Source organism: Dendrobates tinctorius, unplaced genomic scaffold (assembly GCF_039654945.1).
Source record: "Dendrobates tinctorius isolate UK_male_01 unplaced genomic scaffold, ASM3965494v1 ptg000222l, whole genome shotgun sequence".
NCBI lineage: Eukaryota > Metazoa > Chordata > Amphibia > Anura > Dendrobatidae > Dendrobates > Dendrobates tinctorius.
Window position 1 is genome coordinate 3,095,553 of NW_027361889.1, and position 12,718 is coordinate 3,108,270.

At 42.6% G+C, this 12,718-nt stretch overlaps 1 protein-coding gene across 1 annotated transcript in view; it reads left to right on the forward strand.

The window, feature by feature from the left end:
- BAIAP3 (BAI1 associated protein 3) overlaps positions 1-12,718 on the forward strand; it is a 277,420-nt gene that overhangs the window by 261,275 nt on the left and 3,427 nt on the right. Inside the window, exons 29-32 of the mRNA XM_073555195.1 lie at positions 5,348-5,419; positions 9,235-9,318; positions 10,509-10,629; positions 11,575-11,698. Of these exons, the coding sequence (XP_073411296.1) occupies positions 5,348-5,419; positions 9,235-9,318; positions 10,509-10,629; positions 11,575-11,698 (401 nt within the window). The remainder of the gene's footprint in view (positions 1-5,347; positions 5,420-9,234; positions 9,319-10,508; positions 10,630-11,574; positions 11,699-12,718) is intronic.

Consider the following 12,718-nt stretch of genomic DNA (forward strand, 5'->3'; position numbering starts at 1 on the left):
AGTGATAATACACACAGTGATGTCACAGTATAGGGATAATAAGCATGGTACGGTCACAGCACAGTGATAATACACACAGTGATGTCACAGTATAGGGATAATAAGCATGGTACGGTCACAGTACAGTGATAATACACACAGTGATGTCACAGTATAGGAATAATAAGCATGGTACGGTCACAGCACAGTGATAATACACACAGTGATGTCACAGTATAGGGATAATAAGCATGGTATGGTCACAACACAGTGATAATACACACAGTGATGTCACAGTATAGGGATAATAATCATGGTACGGTCACAGCACAGTGATGTCACAGTATAGGGATAATAAGCATGGTACGGTCACAGCACAGTGATGTCACAGTATAGGGATAATAAGCATGGTACGGTCACAGTACAGTGATAATACACACAGTGATGTCACAGTATAGGGATAATAAGCATGGTACGGTCACAGCACAGTGATAATACACAGTGATGTCACAGTATAGGGATAATAAGCATGGTACGGTCACAGCACAGTGATAATACACACAGTGATGTCACAGTATAGGGATAATAAGCATGGTACGGTCACAGCACAGTGATAATACACACAGTGATGTCACAGTATAGGGATAATAAGCATGGTATGGTCACAACACAGTGATAATACACACAGTGATGTCACAGTATAGGGATAATAAGCATGGTACGGTCACAGCACAGTGATGTCACAGTATAGGGATAATAAGCATGGTACGGTCACAGCACAGTGATGCCACAGTATAGGGATAATAAGCATGGTACGGTCACAGTACAGTGATAATACACACAGTGATGTCACAGTATAGGGATAATAAGCATGGTACGGTCACAGCACAGTGATAATACACAGTGATGTCACAGTATAGGGATAATAAGCATGGTACGGTCACAGCACAGTGATAATACACACAGTGATGTCACAGTATAGGGATAATAAGCATGGTACGGTCACAGCACAGTGATAATACACACAGTGATGTCACAGTATAGGGATAATAAGCATGGTATGGTCACAACACAGTGATAATACACACAGTGATGTCACAGTATAGGGATAATAAGCATGGTACGGTCACAGTACAGTGATAATACACACAGTGATGTCACAGTATAGGGATAAGCATGGTACGGTCACAGCACAGTGATAATACACAGTGATGTCACAGTATAGGGATAATAAGCATGGTACCGTCACAGCACAGTGATAATACACACAGTGATGTCACAGTATAGGGATAATAAGCATGGTACGGTCACAGCACAGTGATAATACACACAGTGATGTCACAGTATAGGGATAATAAGCATGGTACGGTCACAGTACAGTGATAATACACACAGTGATGTCACAGTATAGGGATAATAAGCATGGTACGGTCACAGCACAGTGATGTCACAGTATAGGGATAATAAGCATGGTACGGTCAAAGCACAGTGATGTCACAGTATAGGGATAATAAGCATGGTACGGTCACAGTACAGTGATAATACACACAGTGATGTCACAGTATAGGGATAATAAGCATGGTACGGTCACAGCACAGTGATAATACACAGTGATGTCACAGTATAGGGATAATAAGCATGGTACGGTCACAGCACAGTGATAATACACACAGTGATGTCACAGTATAGGGATAATAAGCATGGTACGGTCACAGCACAGTGATAATACACACAGTGATGTCACAGTATAGGGATAATAAGCATGGTATGGTCACAACACAGTGATAATACACACAGTGATGTCACAGTATAGGGATAATAAGCATGGTACGGTCACAGTACAGTGATAATACACACAGTGATGTCACAGTATAGGGATAAGCATGGTACGGTCACAGCACAGTGATAATACACAGTGATGTCACAGTATAGGGATAATAAGCATGGTACGGTCACAGCACAGTGATAATACACACAGTGATGTCACAGTATAGGGATAATAAGCATGGTACGGTCACAGCACAGTGATAATACACAGTGATGTCACAGTATAGGGATAATAAGCATGGTACGGTCACAGCACAGTGATAATACACAGTGATGTCACAGTATAGGGATAATAAGCATGGTACGGTCACAGTACAGTGATAATACACACAGTGATGTCACAGTATAGGGATAAGCATGGTACGGTCACAGCACAGTGATAATACACAGTGATGTCACAGTATAGGGATAATAAGCATGGTACCGTCACAGCACAGTGATAATACACACAGTGATGTCACAGTATAGGGATAATAAGCATGGTACGGTCACAGCACAGTGATAATACACACAGTGATGTCACAGTATAGGGATAATAAGCATGGTACGGTCACAGTACAGTGATAATACACACAGTGATGTCACAGTATAGGGATAATAAGCATGGTACGGTCACAGCACAGTGATGTCACAGTATAGGGATAATAAGCATGGTACGGTCACAGCACAGTGATGTCACAGTATAGGGATAATAAGCATGGTACGGTCACAGTACAGTGATAATACACACAGTGATGTCACAGTATAGGGATAATAAGCATGGTACGGTCACAGCACAGTGATAATACACAGTCATGTCACAGTATAGGGATAATAAGCATGGTACGGTCACAGCACAGTGATAATACACACAGTGATGTCACAGTATAGGGATAATAAGCATGGTACGGTCACAGCACAGTGATAATACACAGTGATGTCACAGTATAGGGATAATAAGCATGGTACGGTCACAGCACAGTGATAATACACACAGTGATGTCACAGTATAGGGATAATAAGCATGGTACGGTCACAGCACAGTGATAATACACACAGTGATGTCACAGTATAGGGATAATAAGCATGGTATGGTCACAACACAGTGATAATACACACAGTGATGTCACAGTATAGGGATAATAAGCATGGTACGGTCACAGTACAGTGATAATACACACAGTGATGTCACAGTATAGGGATAAGCATGGTACGGTCACAGCACAGTGATAATACACAGTGATGTCACAGTATAGGGATAATAAGCATGGTACGGTCACAGCACAGTGATAATACACACAGTGATGTCACAGTATAGGGATAATAAGCATGGTACGGTCACAGCACAGTGATAATACACAGTGATGTCACAGTATAGGGATAATAAGCATGGTACGGTCACAGCACAGTGATAATACACAGTGATGTCACAGTATAGGGATAATAAGCATGGTACGGTCACAGTACAGTGATAATACACACAGTGATGTCACAGTATAGGGATAAGCATGGTACGGTCACAGCACAGTGATAATACACAGTGATGTCACAGTATAGGGATAATAAGCATGGTACCGTCACAGCACAGTGATAATACACACAGTGATGTCACAGTATAGGGATAATAAGCATGGTACGGTCACAGCACAGTGATAATACACACAGTGATGTCACAGTATAGGGATAATAAGCATGGTACGGTCACAGTACAGTGATAATACACACAGTGATGTCACAGTATAGGGATAATAAGCATGGTACGGTCACAGCACAGTGATGTCACAGTATAGGGATAATAAGCATGGTACGGTCACAGCACAGTGATGTCACAGTATAGGGATAATAAGCATGGTACGGTCACAGTACAGTGATAATACACACAGTGATGTCACAGTATAGGGATAATAAGCATGGTACGGTCACAGCACAGTGATAATACACAGTCATGTCACAGTATAGGGATAATAAGCATGGTACGGTCACAGCACAGTGATAATACACACAGTGATGTCACAGTATAGGGATAATAAGCATGGTACGGTCACAGCACAGTGATAATACACACAGTGATGTCACAGTATAGGGATAATAAGCATGGTATGGTCACAACACAGTGATAATACACACAGTGATGTCACAGTATAGGGATAATAAGCATGGTACGGTCACAGTACAGTGATAATACACACAGTGATGTCACAGTATAGGGATAAGCATGGTACGGTCACAGCACAGTGATAATACACAGTGATGTCACAGTATAGGGATAATAAGCATGGTACGGTCACAGCACAGTGATAATACACACAGTGATGTCACAGTATAGGGATAATAAGCATGGTACGGTCACAGCACAGTGATAATACACAGTGATGTCACAGTATAGGGATAATAAGCATGGTACGGTCACAGCACAGTGATAATACACAGTGATGTCACAGTATAGGGATAATAAGCATGGTACGGTCACAGCACAGTGATAATACACACAGTGATGTCACAGTATAGGGATAATAAGCATGGTACGGTCACAGCACAGTGATAATACACAGTGATGTCACAGTATAGGGATAATAAGCATGGTATGGTCACAACACAGTGATAATACACACAGTGATGTCACAGTATAGGGATAATAAGCATGGTACGGTCACAGCACAGTGATAATACACACAGTGATGTCACAGTATAGGGATAAGCATGGTACGGTCACAGCACAGTGATAATACACAGTGATGTCACAGTATAGGGATAATAAGCATGGTACGGTCACAGCACAGTGATAATACACAGTGATGTCACAGTATAGGGATAATAAGCATGGTACGGTCACAGCACAGTGATAATACACAGTGATGTCACAGTATAGGGATAATAAGCATGGTACGGTCACAGCACAGTGATAATACACACAGTGATGTCACAGTATAGGGATAATAAGCATGGTACGGTCACAGCACAGTGATAATACACAGTGATGTCACAGTATAGGGATAATAAGCATGGTATGGTCACAACACAGTGATAATACACACAGTGATGTCACAGTATAGGGATAATAAGCATGGTACGGTCACAGCACAGTGATAATACACAGTGATGTCACAGTATAGGGATAATAAGCATGGTATGGTCACAACACAGTGATAATACACACAGTGATGTCACAGTATAGGGATAATAAGCATGGTACGGTCACAGCACAGTGATAATACACACAGTGATGTCACAGTATAGGGATAAGCATGGTACGGTCACAGCACAGTGATAATACACACAGTGATGTCACAGTATAGGGATAATAAGCATGTTACGGTCACAGCACAGTGATAATACACACAGTGGTGTCACAGTATAGGTATAATAAGCACTAACTGTCCTTTACAAGAGGAGATGGCCCTTATGGCAGCTGTTATGTCTGCTACCTTAGGGGTAGAATCTAATGGCTGTAATGTCTTGACCAATTCAGCAGGCAGTGAGTTAAGGCACCTGTCTGGAGACGCTGGGGAAGATGGCCGTGCTGCACAGTCTGTCTCACTAATGAGCACTCTCTTTCTGACAGGCTCTCGTAGACTTTTTCCATGCAGAAGGACAGGGGTTACCACTGGACACCTTGCGAAACGGAGATTACCGGGTGATTGACTTTAATTACTATCTTTGTAATTCGGTAGTGCGAGCTCCGGAGCCGCACACACGGTGTGTCAGAGATCAACGTCACATTCTCTGCTAACAGACAAGAACCATAATTATGGAATAATTCCTCATACCGAGAGTCCTCCATACATACAGAAACATTTCACAAGAAAAATTGAAAGTTCTGTTCTAAATATAAAGCCAAATAACTTTCCCACCTTTTCTCCGGACCTCTCACTGATTTGGGCCCTTTGAGCCTATTTTGTGCAGTTTTTCTTCAATTTTTCATTGACTCCCAAAAGAGTCATAATTTTTGTTTTCGCTGATGAAGCTGAATGAGGGCCACTTTTTCTTTTAGTTACTGCTGTTTTTTTTTTTGTTTACTTTTGGAAGGGTTTGTTTTCTTGCAGGCCTGATTGTATTTTTATTGGTACCATTTTAGGTCATGTTCACACAAATGTATTTTAGGTGTGTGTGCCGTCTATGTTAGCAACAGGCGGCATACAGACCAAGTGTCACCTGTGAAAAACATACAGTGGGGAAAAAAAGTATTTAGTCAGTCAGCAATAGTGCAAGTTCCACCACTTAAAAAGATGAGAGGCGTCTGTAATTTACATCATAGGTAGACCTCAACTATGGGAGACAAACTGAGAAAAAAAAATCCAGAAAATCACATTGTTTTTTTTTTCCTTTTATTTGCATATTATGGTGGAAAATAAGTATTTGGTCAGAAACAAGCAATCAAGATTTCTGGCTCTCACAGACCTGTAACTTCTTCTTTAAGAGTCTCCTCTTTCCTCCACTCATTACCTGTAGTAATGGCACCTGTTTAAACTTGTTACCAGTATAAAAAGACACCTGTGCACACCCTCAAACAGTCTGACTCCAAACTCCAGTATGGTGAAGACCAAAGATCTGTCAAAGGACACCAGAAACAAAATTGTAGCCCTGCACCAGGCTGGGAAGACTGAATCTGCAATAGCCAACCAGCTTGGAGTGAAGAAATCAACTGTGGGAGCAATAATTAGAAAATGGAAGACATACAAGACCACTGATAATCTCCCTCGATCTGGTGCTCCACGCAAAATCCCACCCCGTGGGGTCAGAATGATCACAAGAACGGTGAGCAAAAATCCCAGAACCACGCGGGGGGACCTAGTGAATGAACTGCAGAGAGCTGGGACCAATGTAACAAGGCCTACCATAAGTAACACACTACGCCACCATGGACTCAGATCCTGCAGTGCCAGACGTGTCCCACTGCTTAAGCCTGTACATGTCCGGGCCCGTCTGAAGTTTGCTAGAGAGCATTTGGATGATCCAGAGGAGTTTTGGGAGAATGTCCTATGGTCTGATGAAACCAAACTGGAACTGTTTGGTAGAAACACAACTTGTCGTGTTTGGAGGAAAAAGAATACTGAGTTGCATCCATCAAACACCATACCTACTGTAAAGCATGGTGGTGGAAACATCATGCTTTGGGGCTGTTTCTCTGCAAAGGGGCCAGGACGACTGATCCGGGTACATGAAAGAATGAATGGGGCCGAGATTTTGAGTGCAAACCTCCTTCCATCAGCAAGGGCATTGAAGATGAAACGTGGCTGGGTGTTTCAACATGACAATGATCCAAAGAACACCACCAGGGCAACGAAGGAGTGGCTTCGTAAGAAGCATTTCAAGGTCCTGGAGTGGCCTAGCCAGTCTCCAGATCTCAACCCTATAGAAAACCTTTGGAGGGAGTTGAAAGTCCGTGTTGCCAAGCGAAAAGCCAAAAACATCACTGCTCTAGAGGAGATCTGCATGGAGGAATGGGCCAACATACCAACAACAGTGTGTGGCAACCTTGTGAAGACTTACAGAAAACGTTTGACCTCTCATTGCCAACAAAGGATATATCACAAAGTATTGAGATGAAATTTTGTTTCTGACCAAATACTTATTTTCCACCATAATATGCAAATAAAATGAAAAAAAAAAAAACAGACAATGTGATTTTCTGGATTTTTTTTTCTCAGTTTGTCTCCCATAGTTGAGGTCTACCTATGATGTAAATTACAGACGCCTCTCATCTTTTTAAGTGGTGGAACTTGCACTATTGCTGACTGACTAAATACTTTTTTTCCCCACTGTATATAAAGTGCTGTCAGTGAGAGAAACAAAATAGGATTCTTGTGGGTATGATACCTTTTAATGGCTAACAAATAATAGTGAATGATTTTACAAAGCAAGCTTTCGAGACAACTTGCGTCTCTTCATCAGGCTGTTATAAGAAAATATTTGAAGAAACGTTATTTATATACTGTGGAGAGTACAGGCATGGTGTGATACATGGACATTTCAATAAACAAACACTGAGCTTGAAGAGAGAATCCTTAATTAGGTAAGATTAGATAAGTGGTGTGAAAGTTCTGTGAGATCAAAGGGCTACTTGGAAGAAATAGCTCAGATATGGTAATGGGCCATAAAACCTCCTGACAAATTGAGTCCTGTGTGAATAGAATCAAAGATTGTAATGAATTGACAACTTTCATATTGTCTATGTTGTGTCCTGGAGCACAGAAATGTTTGGCCACAGGTTTTGTCTAAATTGCCAACACACAGCAGGACTATAAGATCCCTGGGATATTCACTTGTTCCTCTTCCAATGTGGTGTATTTAATTCTATGCAATATGTGTCCTGTGGGTGGCCTCTATGTGGGAGAAACAGGACAGAGACTGAGAGCAAGGGTGAGGTCTCATCGTCATACAATTACAGCCCAAAAAAACCCATTTACCTGTGGCCAAACATTTCTGTGCTCCAGGACACAACATAGACAATATGAAAGTTGTCATTTTAAAAGGCAATTTTAAATCACAGAAACATCGCATGGTGTGGGAACACAAATTCATTACAATCTTTGATTCTATTCACACAGGACTCAATTTGTCAGGTTTTATGGCCCATTATCATATCTGAGCTATTTCCTCCAAATAGCCCTTTGATCTCACAGAACTTTCACACCACTTATCTAATCTTACCTAATTAAGGATTCTCTCTTCAAGCTCAGTGTTTGTTTATTGAAATGTCCATGTATCACACCATGCCTGTGCTCTCCACAGTATATAAATAACGTTTCTTCAAATATTTTGCTATATCAGCCTGATGAAGAGACGTAAGTTGTCTCGAAAGCTTGCTTTGTAACATCATTCACTTTTATTTGTTAGCCATTAAAAGGTATCATACCCACAAGAATCCTATTTTGTTTCTCTCACTGAGAGCACTTTATATATATTTTTCTACTGGTTAACACGGTACCAAACCACTTTTTCTGTGAAAAACAATCATGGCATGTCTACTGTGGCCACGTTTACCTATTTACCATCAGTATAAATAATAACTTTATTCTGAACTCTTTTTATGATAGCGGAAATATTCAACTTTTTATGGTGAATAATTGTCAATAGATTAATTTTTTTATGTTTCTTTTTAATTGTCAGATTAATTTTTTTAACACTTTTTGCTTTTTTGTGTTCTTAAAGGAACACTATAGCTTAAACTGTATTCAGTAGAACCTCTGGGGCGGAGCATGACTGATTCTGCCTTTGGAATTCTGTTAAATCCCTGTGTCATGCTCCGCCCCCGAGGTTCTAAATATATATATTTTTTAATAAAGTGTTTTTTAGATAACATTTTTAATAAATTGGTATATTTGGCAATTTTGATGACTCTGGGTAATCATCACACACAAACAGTGTAAAATATAATAGCGTCTATATAGACTACAATTGTAATAGGGAAATATTAATAACTGATCTGATTTTTCTTACATCTTTCAGTTTTTGGAAGAAGAGCTGCGTCTGAATAAATGTTCTACAAGTGAACTTATCGAAAAGTACTATCTGGATAACATTAAGGAGCAGGTAATAATGCTAGACACTGAATACTAACATTAGTATTTTTCTATGTGGGCATGCAGGGAGCTGTAGTTTCACAGCAGACAGAGAGCCACAGGTTGGAGATCACTGCTCTACACACACAGGGGAGGAATTTATCATGAGAGGAATTTTCTAAGTCACTTTTCCTCGTGGCTGCGTTCCCATTACTTCTGCCAAATTTACCAAGGTGTCACATCGATGTTTGATGAATTTGGAGCATCCTAAGATATTACACTTCTATTTTTACGCCACCCTCTTCTAGAGTGAGTTTGTGATTTTTTTATACATTTTTTAAAAGAGTAACTAAATCTTTATAATGTTTTTTTCCTATTTCATTGCTCTTATAATTAAAATTAGTTTGTGGGGTCCGGGTGCTGAGATTCGCTCAAAAGAGGGGTGCAGAAGACTGAAGCGCACACACAGATCGGGATGCGCCTATGATTTCTAATGAAATCTGTACTCTGGGCTGTGTGCGCGCTCCTTTTTCCTGAACTGCGCACCTCTCCTTGGGGGAGGGCTTGAGCAATCAGTGGGCGTCTCAGGATTCCATCTACTCGTAATTATAAGGGAAAATTGGTACAAAGGTATATGCATATTGCCTCTTCAGAGAAAAAGAGGACTTGAACTCTATAGCGCCACCCGTTGGTAGTAGTGATCCTACAAGTCACAATCAACCCTTTAACGAGTCTTGTAATATGACTTGGGATAAAAGCCAAATCAGAATCTCAATTTGCAGACACGGTGTTTCGAGCTATTCGCTCTCGTCAGTGCAAAGTATGAGATCTGATTGGCTAGGTGAGAGGCTCTGGACTGAGGTCTAAGGGGTAAGGGGTTTCTCCTTGTGGAGAGTGACATTGCACGGCGAATAAGCCTCCTTACCTTGACAAGCCAGAGCTGGCATGTCACTCTCCACAAGGAAAAACCTTACCACTTAGACCTCAGTACAAAAGGTTTAGTTACTCTTTATGCATTCACTGCCACCCATTTGAAATAGGGGACAAAAGTGCCCCATTCTGGCCATCAGTGGGGGTCTCCATAGTTGGACCTTTACTGACCTAGACGTTATCACCTATTCTGTGGATCGGTGACAACTTCTTGTTACAGAATACAATCTTAGCTTTGGTCTGCCATAGCGGGACAATCACCACGAATGTGACACAGTGACTGTTTTTCAGAGATCGGCCGAGCATAGTAAATATGGAAGAATTAGCGTTAAGTGCTATTACGAGACCTCGGAGCAGAAGCTGTACGTGGAGGTGCTGCACGCTGCCGATCTTATCGCACTCGACGCAAATGGTGAGGAACATAAACATATGAAATGATTATTCAAATATGCCTGGAGTATTCCAGTTTGTTTTACCATTCATTATGAGCTATGGAAATCAATACAGCTCTGACCTCCATCTCTACGCGGACCCGCAGAGGACTGTCCATCTCTACGCGGAGCCGCAGAGGACTGTCCATCTCTACGCGGAGCCGCAGAGGACTGTCCATCTCTATGTGGAGCCGCAGAGGACTGTCCATCTCTACGCGGAGCCGCAGAGGACTGTCCATCTCTACGCGGAGCCGCAGAGGACTGTCCATCGCTACGCGGACCCGCAGAGGACTGTCCATCTCTACGCGGAGCCGCAGAGGACTGTCCATCGCTACGCGGACCCGCAGAGGACTGTCCATCTCTACGCGGAGCCGCAGAGGACTGTCCATCGCTACGCGGACCCGCAGAGGACTGTCCATCTCTACGCGGACCCGCAGAGGACTGTCCATCTCTACGCGGACCCGCAGAGGACTGTCCATCTCTACGCGGACCCGCAGAGGACTGTCCATCTCTACGCGGACCCGCAGAGGACTGTCCATCTCTACGCGGACCCGCAGAGGACTGTCCATCTCTACGCGGACCCGCAGAGGACTGTCCATCTCTACGCGGACCCGCAGAGGACTGTCCATCTCTACGCGGACCCGCAGAGGACTGTCCATGTCTACGCGGACCCGCAGAGGACTGTCCGTCTCTACTTGGACCCGCAGAGGACTGTCCATCTCTCCGCGGACCCGCAGAGGACTGTCCATCTCTCCGCGGACCCGCAGAGGACTGTCCATCTCTCCGCGGACCCGCAGAGGACTGTCCATCTCTACGCGGACCCGCAGAGGACTGTCCATCGCTACTCGGACCCGCAGAGGACTCTCCACTCGGACCCGTAGAGGACAGCTTAGACAAGATATAAATGTAGTTTTCTACTTCCACAGGTCTTAGCGATCCCTTTGTCATCATTGAGCTCTGTCCACATCATGTTTTCCCGATGGTGAAAGGACAACGGACACAAGTTAAAGCCAAAACTTTACACCCGGTGTACGATGAACTCTTTTACTTGTGAGTATATAAGTTTTTTCTTTTTAATGGTCTGTAGACAGGAAAAGACACTAACAGTGAAGGACCCTGTGTAGGACGTGTTTAGGACCCTCCGTCATTCTTATTAGATGGAACTTGACACCTCGGAAAACGCTATTTACCAGCATATATAGGGCTAATCTGCAGATAAACAGCATTACAATGTTGCCTGGCTGCCTTTCTGAAGGAAGAAAAATTAACTTATCTCCTCCCGGGAGCCGCCGGCTTTCAGTCATAGGGGCGTGCACAGAGCAGCTGCAGTCACTATACTATAGAGAGCGAGCCGTCTAATCAATGTTCGGGGGCCGTGCTTACAGCCGCCGCTCTCAGTATAGTAACAGCTGTAGCTGCTTTCTTGTATGACCCAATGACTGAAAGCCGGCGGGAAGAAATAAGTTCACTTTCAGTATCTGCTGCCGGGCAGCATGGCAACGCTATTTATCTGCAGATTAACCCTATATCGGCAAGTAAAGAGCGTTTTTCAAGACTGGTTCCCTCTAATGTTTCTGACGGCCATGATTGAGATTTGAAGTGTGAATCCTGGGTAAGACTAAGCTACAAGAGAACCAAATTGGAGGAGAATCTACTCAGGTCACTACGTTATGTCTTCTTTCCAAGTAAGAAACAACCCAGGACATTGTACTTTGTAGTCACAGATTTTTTTCTCTATTGGGTCCTCCTCCCCAACTCAATCGGCTGCACAGGCATGTATGTCCGCCTGTCTACATACTTATTCTACCATGCTGCACCTCCTTTGTCGTTTACCCCAGATTTGACACCCATGGGCTAGGGTGACCACCATAATCAGGACTTATCTAGGGACGGTTATTTTTGTACCCATCATGTATTTGATCCTCAGGGAGCCAACAATCTAAAGGTCTGTCACACACAATCTAGTAATAATCGTTAGTACTAACGTAATAACTAACGTAATAGTAAGAACGTTAAATGGATCTTCTGATTTAGAAATCTCATTTTACTAATAGCATATAAAGCCGGAGT